At 43.3% G+C, this 18,076-nt stretch overlaps 1 protein-coding gene across 1 annotated transcript; it reads left to right on the forward strand.

Moving 5' to 3' along the window:
* Positions 1 to 14,779: 14,779 nt before the first annotated feature.
* On the forward strand, positions 14,780 to 16,415 carry LOC113563473. The gene is made up of 4 exons (XM_026975141.1): positions 14,780 to 14,890; positions 15,205 to 15,409; positions 15,863 to 16,048; positions 16,162 to 16,415. Exons 1-4 carry the CDS (start codon positions 14,780 to 14,782, stop codon positions 16,413 to 16,415), a joined length of 756 nt encoding a protein of 251 aa, XP_026830942.1.
* The last annotated feature ends 1,661 nt before the right edge of the window (positions 16,416 to 18,076 follow it).

Genomic DNA, 18,076 nt, shown 5'->3' on the forward strand with positions numbered 1-18,076 from the left:
GTAAGGAAATAATTTGTTATAATTATATTGAAGCATCTAGGTCATAAGAGGAAACTAATAGGGACCTCAGATTTTGAAAATAATCATTTTTACGGAAGTGACCAACAACTTTTGGGAATCATCATTTTTAGCCAGGCTGATGGTACCTATGATGAAATTTTTCTTATCGCACCACGGGATCATTGAGAAACCACAAAAATTGCAAAGTCACTATTTGTTAAACAAATCAGCGTTATTTTTCACTATTTATAGTGTAGAAAGTTTTAATGAAATATTAATAGTTTAGAAGTTACAAAGTTAAAAACAATTAAAGTGAAAATCAATTAGTGAACAATTTAATATAAAAGGAAATAAGTTGTTTAACCCAAAAATATTAAGAAAAGAATAAATCGTTAATTAATTATGAATAAAAGTATATTACACATGGTATTACATTCATAGTAAGGATTATTGAATTTATTTAATGGAATATTTTATGTTACTGAGCATTAATTTAAGTATATAATTATTACGCATTTAATCTGTTAATAATTAAGTATATTAACAACACCATATACGAACACACTTATATATGTGCATATAACCCATAAAAGAATTATTGGTTATTTAAGATTTTATGAATTAATTAAGACTAACATTGTATTGGAATAATAATTTTATACGGTTTAATTATAATATTAAACCCGGCACACCAATAGTTGCTTTATTACTAATTTTATAATAACCAAAGAATAGACGTGCAAGTACATACACGTGTATATCTATATATATAGGCATCCCTATATATATAAGACAATTATTGGTTGAGTGAGATTTTATAAGTTTATTAGAATGGAATCTTGAAATAATAATTTTAGATGATTTAATTACATTATTAAAGGCTCATGATACCAATAACTGATTTTACAATAATTTATAATGATTATTATTTCACTGAATGCGTTATATTATTAAGTAGACGTATGCAGGGTCTTATAATAATTCATGCATCAGACTAGGAGCATATAAGATGCATATGTCAAGCGTTATAATTTTAAGAATTAAATTTGTGAGCATTACAGAATTATTTAAATATTAATTTGAATAAGACAGTGAACACAGCATTAAGTAACAAAGGAATAAAGATTTAAATTCACGAAGGAATATTATTTCATGATGACTAATTGTAAAAGACGGTGACTTGTCGGCACCTGATTGAAATAATAATCCAAGACCGCTGTCTTAATCAAAGGTTGAATGGATATCTCGAGCAAGACATATCGGCAGGAAGTTGCAGCTGCCATTTGATTCGGAGAAACTCCGGTTGATTAAAAAGCATAACAGATGAGCGATAATTCTGTACTGCGAATTTCATGTTGAACTTACGCGTCAAAATACGTTTATCTTTTGTAAGCGTTGAGCTCACCGTTGAGCTCATCGTCCCCACTAGACGCACCGTGAGACCAATCCCACCACTTAAGTTTTCGATCCCACCATAAGAATCTTCGAAAACGAAGAACCAATGAGTTAAGTGGGCAGAGCCTCCCTACTATTTTAGTTTTTGCTTTAACCGTAGCGTCCCCACTTATTGTAATCCCTTCTCGAGCTACAGGGACCCTGTCCCCACGCATCATAATTTTTGAGTATATAACGTGATGCAGCAGCCAGAGAATCACTCACACTTTTTACACACACCTTTTACACTGTACCTTTTTGACGACCCTTTTTAGACTACACTTACTTTTAATTAATTATTGGAGTCGCTAGCTAGCGTAAATTCGCTAACTAAGTGTAAAATATAACGTAGAGCCAGTGAAGTTTGAGTTATTACCAAAGTCTGATTGACTTATTCTTGTGCTGCTACATCATCAAGTGCTTCCTGACCTGAGGGTTAGATTTGTGCGAACGCTTGTGAGTAGATTTATTTAATTATTTTATACTCGCTGCTCTTATGGAACGTTATACTTGTACTCCATATACATACTACACATTTTGACAGATTTATAAAGTTTCAATACATTATTATATTTACAGTTACTTAATATTTTCGAATTATAATTAGTTGTGAAACAATTACTGGCCTGAGGGTTCAGATTTATATGACATTTGCGAATAAAATTATTTCAAGTAACACATATATTCATATTGTAACCAACTTCTATATTACACTTGAATTTAGTAATAAACTTTTGATTAATTTAATTGTTCATTAAATATACCCTTCAATTATTATTGTTTAATCATTGAGAATAATGTTAGTGGTACAACAGTTGCAATTAACCATAATTTAACTTTAACTTTTGTTCAGAATCGCTCGCCAGCGTAAATTCGCAGCGAAGCGTCATCCTATATTGAATATATAGTGCATGAATGCATTAATTATATCAATTTATTTGTGCGAGGCATACCCATTTATTTCAATTATATTTAAAGCGTTAAATCGCTTTTTCCCTTTTGAATACCATTAACAGCGACTTCATTCGCTGTGAGTTATCCTTTGAAAACAGTCGAGAGCGAACATTCGCTTCCATACCTGTCATATACCACGGCGTGTATAGCCGCCATTTTCTCATCCTTTAGCTCGGTATACGAACATATATGCCTCATTACACAATTAAGTCGTATTTAATATTTAAGTGAATTAAAATCAAATCATACCATTATTTGAAGGATAATTCGATTATAAACATTAATTTAACATTTGCATTACAAGTTTATTACATTTGTGTACTTAAATCAAGTGAGCATGGTAAAAAGTTCGACTCACACTAGTGACAATAGTACGACTTACGCTAGTGACAATTACGATAGTGACAATTACGCTAGTGACAATTACGATAGTGACAATTACGCTAGTGACAATATTAAGGAATTGCTGACTTACCATAAGGCAGTGCACGGTGAATTAATAACTTTAATTGTGGTTACAGTATTTAAGTTTAATAACTCACTCTAGTGACAATAGTACGACTTACGCTAGTGACAATTACGCTAGTGACAATTACGCTAGTGACAATATTAAGGAATTGCTGACTTACCATAAGGCAGTGCACGGTGAATTAATAATTTTAATCTTGGTTACAGTATATCACTAACAAGATTTAAGTTTAATAAATTACATAATTTTCGTTTATTGTATTGTTAAGCACGAACATAGATTCATTCGTCTGACCAATTCCTTATGTATACTACGTCTGACCAAATCATTATATATTCTACCTGATACATTCAATTTAGTCACAGGAGGTATATGTTATTTAATTAACAAATAAAGCATTACGAAATTATGAATAACAGTTAATAACGAATTAGAATCTATATTAATTTGTTTTAAATCATTATTTTATTCTTCAACTCCATCACCGTGTATGAGCATAAAAGTGCTCGTCTCCTTACTTTGTGTTACATTCCACTTAAAGAAAGGCATAGTAACCTGCCTACTTTTCTTTTGCGATATTTTATTTTATCAATCCTTTGCATTTGAGCATTATTATTGCTCATCCTTTTCATTTTTCCATTAGCAAGAGCGAAGTGACGCCCTTATTTCTATATTATACTATTGTCATACACTACACAGCGACATTACGCTACGACTTCCTTTTCCAATATTTTCCTATTCTTATACCATAATTTTGTTGAAGAATTAAAAGAGATAACAATTTAAATTCAGTTTTCATTTATTAGATAATAGGGAGATACCAAGTTACAATCAAATATTGATTACAATATTTTCCTTTTGACAATCACGATTTCATCACCGTAAGAGTTAATCGCAAGCTCTCTCCATTCCCGGGTAAAGTCGGTGTATGCAGATTGACCCATAATCAAAAGAGAGCACCTGAAATCATATCACCTGAGGGATAGATTTGGGACAGGTACCTGATCGTCTACATTCTCACTTCCCCGGACGTGACACCCCTTGCCCACACTTGACGATGATGATGGAGAAAACGGAGTTTCTTAATCGTAAAATCGTCACATTCGAACTTTGAATTGCAATATTTCCGTTTGTAGGACACGTAGAAGAAAAATGAAAACACTTTTCTTATGCAAATCGAACCCAAGCTATCCATTGAGCCTACTCTGAACTTGATCCCTTCAGCGGTTATTGAGATCTAATAATCTGAGTGTCTGCGAAAGCGTCGCTTCGCGTAACAGTACACGGTCGGTCTCGCTGCGCATATACTTGGCGCGAGACACTACCATGTCTCTAGATATACAACTTAAGGATACATTTGCCCTTGTCGGGTCAAAAAAATCGATTATTTTGTTTTTACATATTTTGAAAGATAGAGGTCTTAAGAATGTGTCACGTCCACCGCTACCGCAGAATTAAAAATTTCCTTTTTACAATAACAATCTCCAGCGTTAGACTATATATAGTAATAATTGCGAGCGCTAGATCATAAGGAAAAACACTTGAACAAATCCCAACGCCATTGGCCAAGTATTTGCACTAGTTCGAAAATAGACCAATCAGAAGCTGTTACATATCACTAACACTATTGGACAAAACTTGGGAATTGGGCAAGTTCCTAGAGTAAGGTTTGGACAAGTTACTAAAATCCTAGTTCGGAACTAGACCCATCAGACGACGCTAGTTGTAACTAACGTCACCAGCCCTAGTTCCTAGTTACAACTCGGAACGCCACCCGACGGAAACTAGACAACACAAATCTCCGACTATATACTCGGAACATCCGCCGCGATCGCTCTCTTGTGCAGCAGCCGTCGTCGAGGTAACACCTCCAAACCTTCCTCACATCCCTTCGGGGTCTAGTGTTAGATTCTATTTTCATTATTAACCTCAAAGTTTTAGCGCGAATCAACCTACAACCAAGTTCCATTTATTCAACCATTATTATATCGACTACTATCATTACTATTATTTGTAACTAATAATTAAGCGTTTATAGATATCGCTACATTATCGTAGATTCTTTTATATTTTTCATAACGTATGTAAACTCGACTTCTCCTTTCGAGAGTATTCAATTATACATATTAATAATTGTAATCACTGTTTATTTAATTTTCTCATCCATTCTTCCCATTTCCTTCAGCGAACGTAGTAATAAATAAGTGTGCGCGTTTTAAAATACGAAGTTGTGGTGCGTATTACAAACGATCTACCACGAGAAGGACGACCACGAGGCAGCTAACCTCCAAATCCAGTAGACGCACGCTACGCTAGAGTTTTAACCTCCAAGACATGTGGCCAGCAACGGTGAGTACAACTTATATTTACATTTAAGCCCACTGCTATAGTGTTGCTTACGTAATTTAAACCATTAATTATTCACTTTGGTCGTGCCACCTTACTTATTATTCGAGCCACGTGTTGTCGTGAGATATAACCTCAACGTCTAACCTCAACGTGTATTATTCGAGCCACGTGTTCGTCGGGAAACATAACCTCTCCTCGGGCGAATAACGCTCATTTCTCGAGCGGACACTCGCTCACTACGACCGAATTCCCCGAGGAAATGGAGTTTGTTTAATAAATTTACCGAAGTAGCGTAAGCTAACCAACTGTATGCATATTTCTTTTACCTTACCCCTCTCCCCCCTATACCCTACGACAAATCGAAGAGCGAACATCGCTTCTTGGGGCATGCACCGCCCTTCCTGCCCCGGTCAGCTTAACAGACTTACTTATCCCGGAAGCGGGCGCAATAACGTGTGATGTGCCGCTTCATAACGCGTAGATTTAGCCTCTCCCGACCTCCTCCTCCCATACTGGATCATCAATTGCGGACCACCGCCACTTCGTGTATGAAGTATTCGGCCTACTTCCATCCAGAGTCTAGAAACTTGTTCTGTCGGAACTGCTATACCAACGCCATTTCCACTTCAGAGAAATTGAGTTGCGAGCTAATACAGAAGCACGATTTAGTGGTAGGATTCACACGATACATTCCTACGTGCCACGATTGCAGAAGTAACCTTGCGTCTTACTCTCCGGTGCTAAGCTGCGATACCTGTGCACTCGAATATTCGGCACTGCTCAGTTTGTTACAGGCAGCCGGTGAAAGTATTCTTGATTTCCCCGACCCGACCGTGGTGCGGGTACAGGGCGACGAAATAAGCACTCTAGCTCTTGCACCTGGCGATAACTAGACCCGTTTCCCTCTACGAAATTACTCCGATCGCGGTATCCCCGGGAAGAATTCTCGGATTCGTTAATACCCGAAAACAGCGATCCAGCCCCGTGTCATTGCCCGAGTTAATCAACAACCGCGGCCGACCGGGACGTAACATAATTTGGTGACAGCGGTGGGATACGAGAAAATTTCGTAATGGAAACGCGTTCTAAAACACCCAAGATGTTAACGGAAGCGGAAATAGAGGAGCTTCAGGCTCAGGTACGTAAGAAGGAAATACAGTTACGGGAACAATCCTCCGCTCTAGAGGAACAAAAACGCGAATTTCTCAACCTAAAAGAATCCACTGAACGCGATTTGAAAAACATCCAACTAGGGCTTCAAAAAAAGGAAGCCGAGTTGGAAAGACGAGGGTTGACATTAGACGAGCACAACCCAACGAACGACACGGACTCTATCGACGACGCACTCCGCGAGAATGCCGAACTGAGACAAGAATTAGCGCGATTACGTGCAGCCGTAATACCTGAACCTACACCCCTATCCCAAATACCTTCCCATGCGAACACCATGCGATACTTTACTACACCAAATGCGCAGGCATCGCAAGAATCCTCCTTCGACTCCCCGACACCGCGAGTACACTTCCGCGAGATCCTAGAAGCAGTACCGCATTTCGATGGTTATAACATTACGGTGACACAGTTCATTCGAGCATGCCGTCGCGCTCGCGAGACCGTACCCGCATCCTCCGAAATCAGCCTCACGCGTATGCTAGTAAACAAACTACGCGGACGCGCTTATTCCGCTGTGGATGGAGTTCCTTGTAACACAGTAACGCAGCTTGCTGACTTGTTGAACCGCGTATTCGGAAAAAGGAAAACTGTACGCCAGTACCACGGAGACCTATCTTACATTTACTGGAAACCTAGCGAACACATTCTTGACTACATCGACCGTGTAAAAGACCTCCATTCCTGCATACTCGACGCGGAACGACATGAGTATGGAAGTTTAACAAGGACTAAGGCCACCGAAATCGGTGCCGAGGTAGCCGAAGCCTTCTGCAAAGGGTTGCCGCCGGATTTTCGCATGCAGTTGTCCGACGGGCATTACAGGCAACCCCTCGAAGCATACTCTCGCGCAATCGATTTAGCTAAGCAAAGAGAGTTAGACAAGGAAAGATTCGAACCACGACGTAACGATAGACCAACGGAAGAATACCGCGCACGTACCAACATTCAACCTATAACATACACAAACCAAACACGTGAACACCGCGGTAACAGAAACCCTTCGCCACAAAGGCTCGCCAGATATGGACACCGCCAGGAAGGTCCCGTCATAAACAAATATCGGGACGGCCCTACCATAAACAGATACCGGGAAGCCCCTATCGCCAATAAACATCGAGAAGACCAACCGTGCAGGGACCATACACGTGCAACCCCAGAGAAAAAATGGTGCCGTTATTGTAAAAACGTTGGACACGAGATAGAGGAATGCCGGAAGCGGCAATATAACAATTCACAACGCGAATCGGGAAACGCATCTCGCCCCTCGGGTCAGAAGGACGAAGCCCGAGCGGGACCATCGAGAGAACCTCACCGTCCGATCCGAATCACCGAATCCGAGCCGATGGAGAGATCAGAGTCGCCGTGCTAAATCCAACGGACTTTATATACGCTCCTACCATTTTCATTAAGGCAGAGGGGCTCATGGATGAAACATCCTTCATGATCGACACCGGCGCCGCGCCGAATCTCGTAAAGAAACGTAATCTCCACCCCGAGGTCAAGATTGATTCAAAAGCATACGTTCACCTTAGCGGTATATGCGATGACAGAATCAAATCGCTCGGGTCCGTGACAGTCAAATTCATGGGGCAGGAAATCAAATTACAAGTAGTAGAGGATATATTTCCGATCACGCAAGAAGGAATCCTAGGATCTGACTTTTTGCGCGACGCGGTAAATCTAGATTATAAAAAGCGGATCTTACAGTGGCAGGGGATACACATCCCTTTCATCATAAACGAAACGGTAACGATCCCAGCCAGATCGCGTACTGTCTTCCCGCTTAGAATCAAGAACTCCGAAGTTCAACAGGGTTACCTCCCTCGAATTCAAATCAGCGACCACGTTTACTTAGGTGACGCTCTGGTCACGAACCGTAATGGACAAGCACACGTTTGCGTCATTAATACGGACGGAGAAAGCTGCGACATTCTTTTACCAGACGTCGAAATACAAGAGATCGACTCAGTCTCCTTATCGCCCCCGTCGCAAACCTTCAACTTCCTGAGACAGGAAGCGGAAAACAAAACAAACGAACCGCTGCCTTCACCGCCTCTAAACCAAAGGCCCCCGAGTCCCCTCGGTAAATACGGGCCGAGTAATAAAGCGATAAAACGAATCCTGACCGTGGGACCTCGGGGCTTGCAAAACAAAATACACGCGGTACCGACAAGGAAAATAGCCGCAATAAACGGTCTCAGAACCCCGGACGAGGACGCGCGTATCAATAGGATAAAAGAACTCCTCCGACTTGACCATCTGAACGAAGAGGAACGAAAACATGTATTGGATCTAATCTCGGAATACCCCGACATTTTTCGAATCCCCGAAGATAAACTCGGTCATACGAACGTCACTGCTCACAAAATCCCAACAACCAACAACATCCCGATACATACCAAACAGTACCGGTTCCCGCCAATTCACAAGGAAGAAATAGACAAACAAATCCAAGAACTCCTAGACAATGACATAATAAAACCATCTACCTCTCCATATAACTCCCCCGTATGGATTGTGCCCAAGAAACCCGACTCGAAGGGTAATAAACGTTGGCGCATGGTCATTGATTACCGTGCCTTAAACGAAAAAACAGTGGGCGACAACTTTCCATTACCTAACATCACAGAAATCCTCGACCAGCTAGGAAGCGCCAAATACTTCAGCGTTTTCGACCTAGCCTCAGGATTTCACCAAATACTGATGCATGAGTCCGACGCGCACAAAACGGCTTTTTCAACACCATACGGCCACTACGAATTTAAGCGAATGCCCTTTGGGCTCAAAAATGCGCCGGCGACGTTTCAAAGGCTCATGAATCTAGTACTGGAGGGCCTACAGGGTATCGAAGCATTCGTTTACCTGGACGATATTGTCATTTACTCCTGTTCGTTACAGGAACATTTTGTAAAATTCCGTAAACTAGCAGATAAGTTAAGAAGCGCAGGGTTGCAACTACAACCCGACAAGTGCGAATTCCTTCGCAGAGAGGTTACATACCTCGGACATGTAATTGGTGAGTCAGGAGTAAAACCGGACCCGAAAAAGATAGAGGCCGTGCAGAACTTTCCGAGACCATGCAATGCGAAAAATGTCAAACAATTCTTGGGCCTAGCGGGTTATTACCGTCGTTTCATTCCTAACTTTTCAAAAATAGCTAAACCGCTCACGAACCTCCTGAAAAAGGATATCGCATTTGTCTGGGAATCGGCGCAAGACAACGCATTTGTGCAATTGCGAGACGCTCTTTGTCGGGAACCCATCCTACAGTACCCTGACTTCACGAAACCTTTTGTCGTCACCACCGATGCATCGGGGGTAGCTATAGGCGGAATATTGAGTCAAGGAGCAATAGGAAAGGACTTACCGATAGCTTACACTTCGCGTCTATTGAATACAGCCGAACAAAACTATTCTACAATCGAAAAGGAACTGCTCGCTATTGTTTACAGCGTCAATTACTTTAGACCTTATGTATATGGCCGTAAGTTCACTCTGGTAACCGATCATAGGCCGCTAGTCTGGCTGCATTCCGTTAAAGACCCTACTTCAAGGCTCGTTCGATGGCGGTTGAAACTCGCCGAGTACGAGTATGAAGTTGTTTATAAAGCTGGAAGGATAAACGCTAACGCAGATGCTCTCTCTAGGAACCCGACCACCCAAAAGGTTCTCCCCCTCTCCGTATCCGAGAACTCCGATAATTCACTATTCCATGCCCCTTCTCCTCCAACGTTCCAGACCGACGAGACGCAGGAACAACCCGAAACCGAACCGACAGTATAGGAACCGAAATCGTTTCCTCCGGCGAGGAAACCGACAGCGACAGCGAAAGTGAGGGAGACGGCCCAATCTTTGATCCCATCGACGTACCTTTTCAACCAAATAGAGCCAGACTCATCGAAGTCCGAGATAACCTAACCACCAGAAAAGATAATATTGTAATCTTCATAACTCAGCAAGGATCACCGTGCGACAGGGGCGCGCGTAAATTGAAGGAAACCAATAAACTACCCGAGATAAAGGACGGAACGTTAGGACGAGCAAAAGTAACGAAAATCGGAGGCAAATACCTAATCGCATTGGTCATCAAAGATCGCGTATCAGCTATAACCCAGGTAGAAACCATAAAAGAGGCTCTACATTCGCTGTTAGACGTAACGATGGAATTAAATTTACAAACTGTCTCCATTTCTAAGGGGGATATTGAATCTGTGCCATGGAAAACGTTGCATAAACATCTAAAGAACGTGTTCTGCGACTCGCCTACCAGAATTATTGTTTGCTCGAATCAAATCACAGAGCCAGCCGACTCAGATAAAGCGCGCATCATCGCAGAAAATCACTCGACCGCGATAGGAGGACATAAAGGAGTGACAAAAACGTATAATCGAATTAAATATAAATACTTTTGGCCTCGCCTGAAGAGAGACGTACAGGAATTCATCCGGGACTGTAGAGACTGTCAACTAAAGAAACTGGTACGAGTAAAAACCCGTCAGCCCATGATATTGACGGACACCCCTGGTAACGCGTTCGATAAAATATCTATGGATATTATGGGTCCACTCCCGGTCACCAGGACAGGAAACAGTTACATCCTCACAATCCAGGATCTGCTCACTAAATACTCCCTTGCCATCCCCCTAAAACACGCAACTGCTGTTGATATAGCCGAAGCTTTCGTAAGCGAATTCGTATGCATCTATGGGGCCCCGCAAGCGCTCTTGACCGATCAAGGCACGAATTTCGTTAGTAGCCTCATGCGCAACATTGCGCGCAAGTTCCGGATTACTCAATACAAGACGACCGCGTACCGTCCGCAATCGAACGGGTCTATAGAACGGTCGCACCACGTTCTCTGGGAGTACCTAAAACAATTTACCAATAAGAATCACGAATGGGACGAACATTTGAAACTCGCTACGTTTTCCTATAATACAAGCGTGCACGAGGGTACTCAGTACACACCACACGAACTCGTGTTCGGAAAAATCGCACGCGCACCCTCCAGCGATGTACAACTAGAGAACGAACCAAATGTAGCGTACTCCGATTACCTCACAAGCCTCTTTGACAAACTTAGACATGCGCAAACAGCAGCCCGCGAAAATTTAATACAAGCTAAAATACGATCTAAGGAATACTATGATCGAAGGGCGAACCCTCGTGAATTCAAGGTGGGAGATAATGTCTACCTCCTGAAAGAACCGACGAAAGGGAAACTAGGGGACCAATATGTAGGTCCGTACCGAATCCGCGAAAAACTAGATAATCATAATGTTAAAATAGCGATAGATAAGATTAGGTCTAAAATTGTACACGAAGATAAGCTACGCGCCGCGAGGGAACAAACCCCCACCACCCGGCTAATAAATATAGTTATAAGGCACGCCGCCAGCGCTCCAGCACCAGTCGTGGCTAGCAATCAACATGGACACCACCACCGCCATCTTCCTGGGACTCTGCACCTTCATGAGTGCACCTGCATGCGCTCTCGTAGGATACGATTGCGCCGGGGAGGGGTTGAATATAACCTCTCTCTCCCTCACGGACATAGGAGGCTGCAGCCTGGAGGAACTGGAGCCCAATACAGAAGAAGTCTATGTGCAACTACTCCAATTAAATGAGTTTGACCACACTCAGGCGATTCAATGCAAAATTGAAATCGACCGGACCATTTACTACTGCGGGATGCATTCCCACGTGTCGGTAGTACATAATGGAAGACGCGAGTACATCAGGGAAACATCTGCCAGCACCTGCAAGAAACTGATGGAAACGGGATCGATCTTCCTGGGAAACAACGCACTGTTCACGGGAATTAAACCGAACTCCACCACGTCTCATAGCATCACCTTCGCCGGAACAATCGGGACGGACGGGCGATGCACAGGCACACAATTCAGTGACCCATACGGAACCTGGGACAATGCTGTAGTTCAAGCAACGGTCAAGATAACCACCAGAAGCTTCCAGATCCCCATCAAACACTCTTCTAACGAAGTAGTCTTGCCATCGGGAGTTCGTTGCAAATCCTCAGACGGGGAGTGTCGCGACGCCGATGGAACGGAAACGTACTGGACGGTGGTACCCAGCGATAGCTGCCATTTTAACCATTACGACGCCTTGTACGAAGGAACGGCGTACAAATTAACAGCGAAGCCAGGGCGAGAGGAGACCCCAACCATATACACAGTAACAACCAAGGAGACAACGTTCGCTCTGGCCAGAACCACAGATTTCAATCTCTGTGGGTACCGGATCATCCAAACGGAGCATCCGAAATTATTCATCCTGGAAACCCAGAGGGGACGCACCTTCAAAACACGAGCTAAAGTGTCGGTCGATAACTTAGATATTTTCACGTACGTGAACTCAAAATTCATCTACGTAGAAAAACACTTGAAGACTCAACTTACCCAGCTGTATCGGGACATCATGGAACAGAAATGCGCCCTCGAGAAACAGATTCTCGAGAATGCGCTCTCCCTTTCCAGCATCGCACCCGACGAGATGGCATTCCGCATAATGAGGGCACCTGGATACACAGCCGTTACAGCCGGGGAGGTTATCTACATCATTAAATGTGTACCAGTGGAATGTCGAGTCCGCCAAACTGAACATTGTTACAACGAGCTGCCGGTAACACATACCAATGCCTCGTACTTTCTATCGCCAAGGTCAAGGATTCTCCTCAAGGGAGGAACGATGAAGGACTGTAACGAGCTGCTTCCTTCCATGTTCAGGATGCACGACTCATGGTACCGAATGATGCCACGTCCAGTGGAAGCACTCCCGCCGCCAACTATCAAACCCTTGACGAAACCAAAATGGAAATACGTAAGCCCGTCAACTCTAGCCACAAGCGGCATATACTCATCAGAGGACTTGGACCGGCTACGGAACCACATTATGTTCCCAGTCGAAAAACCATCGATGGTAAACACCTTGGTACAAGGAGCAATGGGACAATCGATCCCAGCAGGAAGCGTGTCCCTCTACAACATGCTAGATGAAAAATCCCTAGCAAAAATAGCGGAAAACACGGCAGGCCGCCTCTGGAAAGGTTCACCTTCGGATCGGCCAGCGCAGGTGTACTCGCCATTCTCCTCATGATACGATTGGCAAAACTGGTGGTCGACTCCGTCATTCGCGGATACGCGCTTCACTCTATTTACGGGTGGAGCCTGCACCTCCTGGGAGCTATCTGGAGTTCCATCACTCACCTCCTCTTGTACCTAGGCGCACGGGGAGTTACCAAGGACGACGAAACGACGGACCCGGAGGCACCAAAGACGGAGATGCAACCGCTACGACAGAAAGAACAAAGCAGCAACCACGAACACAACAGCAAGGTGCTTGGTGAGAAAAAAACCATGATGACAAAAGACTATGGCGAACTTAACAAATATTTGCATAAGCTAGATGATAAGGATACTAAGAATATAGGAAATTAACCATGCGATGTCAAATCCACCATAACATTTACGGAAAATGTTGGAACAGGAACGTCCAACATTTCTTCTATGAGGGGAGGTGTCACGTCCACCGCTACCGCAGAATTAAAAATTCCTTTTTACAATAACAATCTCCAGCGTTAGACTATATATAGTAATAATTGCGAGCGCTAGATCATAAGGAAAAACACTTGAACAAATCCCAACGCCATTGGCCAAGTATTTGCACTAGTTCGAAAATAGACCAATCAGAAGCTGTTACATATCACTAACACTATTGGACAAAACTTGGGAATTGGGCAAGTTCCTAGAGTAAGGTTTGGACAAGTTACTAAATCCTAGTTCGGAACTAGACCCATCAGACGACGCTAGTTGTAACTAACGTCACCAGCCCTAGTTCCTAGTTACAACTCGGAACGCCACCCGACGGAACTAGACAACACAAATCTCCGGACTATATACTCGGAACATCCGCCGCGATCGCTCTCTTGTGCAGCAGCCGTCGTCGAGGTAACACCTCCAAACCTTCCTCGCATCCCTTCGGGTCTAGTGTTAGATTCTATTTTCATTATTAACCTCAAAGTTTTAGCGCGAATCAACCTACAACCAAGTTCCATTTATTCAACCATTATTATATCGACTACTATCATTACTATTATTTGTAACTAATAATTAAGCGTTTATAGATATCGCTACATTATCGTAGATTCTTTTATATTTTTCATAACGTATGTAAACTCGACTTCTCCTTTCGAGAGTATTCAATTATACATATTAATAATTGTAATCACTGTTTATTTAATTTTCTCATCCATTCTTCCCATTTCCTTCAGCGAACGTAGTAATAAATAAGGTGTGCGCGTTTCAAAATACGAAGTTGTGGTAACGGCTTTTTCAACACCATACGGCCACTACGAATTTAAGCGAATGCCCTGGCTCAAAAATGCGCCGGCGACGTCAGCACATGAATCTAGTACTGGAGGCCTACAGGGATCGAAGCATTCTCTACCTGGACGATATTGTCATTTACTCCTGTTCGTTACAGGAACATTTTGTAAAACCGTAAACTAGCAGATAAGTTACGCAGGGTTGCAACTAACCCGACAAGTGCGAATTCCTTCGCAGAGAGGTTACATACCTCGGACATGTAATTGGTGAGTCAGGAGTAAAACCGGACCCGAAAAGATAGAGCCGTCAGAACTTCCGAGACCATGCAATGCGAAAAATCAAACACCTGGGCCTAGCGGTGTATTACCGTCGTTTCATTCCTAACTTTTCAAAAATATAACGCTCAGACTCCAGGATAACAGCATGATCTGAATTGCAGACACGCAGCATATACGAACGCTTCTCGAACATCCTTAACAGTACCCTGACTTCACGAAACCTTTGTCGTCACCACCGATGCATCGGGGTACTATAGGCGGAATGAGTCAGGAGCAAGGAAAGGACTTACCGATAGCTTACACTTCGCGTCTATTGAATACAGCCGAACAAAACTATTCTACAATCGAAAAGGAACTGCTCGCTATTGTTTACAGCGTCAATTACTTTAGACCTTATGTATATGGCCGTAAGTTCACTCTGGTAACCGATCATAGGCGCTAGTTGCTGCATTCCGTTAAAGACCCTACTTCAAGGCTCGTTCGATGGCGGTGAAACTCCGAGTACGAGTATGAAGTTTATAAAGCTGGAAGGATAACGCAACGCAGATGCTCTCTAGGAACCCGACCACCCAAAGGTTCTCCCTCCTCCGTATCCGAGAACTCCGATAATTCACTATTCCATGCCCTTCTCCTCCAACGTTCCAGACCGACGAGACGCAGGAACAACCCGAAACCGAACCGACAGTATAGGAACGAAATCGTTTCCTCCAGGAAACCGACAGCGACAGCGAAAGTGAGGAGACGGCCCAATCTTTGATCCCATCGACGTACCTTTTCAACCAAATAGAGCCAGACTCATCGAAGTCCGAGATAACCTAACCACCAGAAAAGATAATATTGTAATCTTCATAACTCAGCAGATCAACGCGAAGGCGCGCGTAAATTGAAGGAAACCAATAAACTACCCGAGATAAAGGACGGAACGTTAGGACGAGCAAAAGTAACGAAAATCGGAGGCAAATACCTAATCGCATTGGTCATCAAAGATCGCGTATCAGCTATAACCCAGGTAGAAACCATAAAAGAGGCTACATTCGCTGTTAGACGTAACGATGGAATTAAATTTACAAACTGTCCATTTCTAAGGGGATATTGAATCTGTGCCATGGAAAACGTTGCATAAACATCTAAAGAACGTGTTCTGCGACTCGCCTACCAGAATTATTGTTTCCGAATCAAATCACAGAGCCAGCCGACTCAGATAAAGCGCGCATCATCGCAGAAAATCACTCGACCGCGATAGGAGGACATAAAGGAGTGACAAAAACGTATAATCGAATTAAATATAAATACTTTGCCTCGCCTGAAGAAGAGACGTACAGGAATTCATCCGGGACTGTAGAGACTGTCAACTTAAAAGAAACTGGTACGAGTAAAACCCGTCAGCCCATGATATTGAGACACCCCTGGTAACGCGTTCGATAAAATATCTATGGATATTATGGTCCACTCCGGTCACCAGGACAGGAAACAGTTACATCCTCACAATCCAGGATCTGCTCACTAAATACTCCCTTGCCATCCCCTAAAACACGCAAGCTGTTGATATAGCCGAAGCTTTCGTAAGCGAATTCGTATGCATCTATGGGCCCGCAAGCGCTCTTGACCGATCAAGGCACGAATTTCGTTAGTAGCCTCATGCGCAACATTGCGCGCAAGTTCCGATTACTCAATCAAGACGACGCGTACCGTCCGCAATCGAACGGGTCTATAGAACGGTCGCACCACGTTCTCTGGGTACCCAAAACAATTTACCATAAGAATCACGAATGGACGAACATTTGAAACTCGCTACGTTTCCTATAATACAAGCGTGCACGAGGTACTCAGTACACAACACAAGAACTCGTGTTCGGAAAATCGCACGCGCACCTCCAGCGATGTACAACTAGAGAACGAACCAAATGTAGTACTCCGATTACCTCACAAGCCTCTTTGACAAACTTAGACATGCGCAAACAGCAGCCCGCGAAAATTTAATACAAGCTAAAATACGATCTAAGGAATACTATGATCAGGAACCTCGTGAATCTGGGGGAGATAATGTCTACCTCCTGAAAGAACACGAAAGGGAAACTAGGGACCAATATGTAGGTCCTACTGAATCAAAAACTAGATAATCAAATGTTAAAATAGCGATAGATAAGATTAGGTCTAAAATTACACGAAGATAAGCCGCGCCGCGAGGGGAACAAACCCCACCACCCGGCTAATAAATATAGTTATAAGGCACGCCAGCGCTCCAGCACCATCGTGGCTAGCAATCAACATGGACACCACCACCGCCATCTTCCTGGGACTCTGCACCTTCATGGGTGCACCTGCATGCCTCGTAGATACGATTGCGCCGGGGAGGGTGAATATAATCTCTCTCCTCACGGACATAGGAGGCGCAGCCTGGAGGAACTGGAGCCCAATACAGAAGAAGTCTAGTGCAACTACTCCATTAAATGAGTTTGACCACACTCAGGCGATTCAATGCAAAATTGAAATCGACGCGACCATTTACTACTGCGGGATGCATTCCCACGTGTCGATAGTACATAATGGAAGACGCGAGTACATCAGGGAAACATCTGCCAGCACCTGCAAGAAACTGATGGAAACGGATCGATCTTCCTGGGAAACAACGCACTGTTCACGGAATTAACCACGTTAATACCTGAACCTACACCCCTATCCCAAATACCTTCCCATTGCGAACACCATGCGATACTTTACTACACCAAATGCGCAGGCATCGCAAGAATCCTCCTTCGACTCCCCGACACCGCGAGTACACTTCCGCGAGATCCTAGAAGCAGTACCGCATTTCGATGGTTATAACATTACGGTGACACAGTTCATTCGAGCATGCCGTCGCGCTCGCGAGACCGTACCCGCATCCTCCGAAATCAGCCTCACGCGTATGCTAGTAAACAAACTACGCGGACGCGCTTATTCCGCTGTGGATGGAGTTCCTTGTAACACAGTAACGCAGCTTGCCGACTTGTTGAACCGCGTATTCGGAAAAAGGAAAACTGTACGCCAGTACCACGGAGACCTATCCTACATTTACTGGAAACCTAGCGAAC

The sequence above is a fragment of the Ooceraea biroi genome, unplaced genomic scaffold, assembly GCF_003672135.1.
Source record: "Ooceraea biroi isolate clonal line C1 unplaced genomic scaffold, Obir_v5.4 UnassembledTig109, whole genome shotgun sequence".
NCBI lineage: Eukaryota > Metazoa > Arthropoda > Insecta > Hymenoptera > Formicidae > Ooceraea > Ooceraea biroi.

What these genes read in the sequence shown, in the direction of transcription:
- LOC113563473 (XM_026975141.1), top strand. Translation starts at nt 14,780, where the DNA reads ATGCGCCGGCGACGTCAGCACATGAATCTAGTACTGGAGGCCTACAGG. An exon ending in GTTCGTTACAGGAACATTTT is followed by an intron (nt 14,891 to 15,204) that starts GTAAAACCGTAA and finishes CATCCTTAACAG; the next exon opens with TACCCTGACTTCACGAAACC. An exon ending in GGCTACATTCGCTGTTAGAC is followed by an intron (nt 16,049 to 16,161) that starts GTAACGATGGAA and finishes CTCGCCTACCAG; the next exon opens with AATTATTGTTTCCGAATCAA.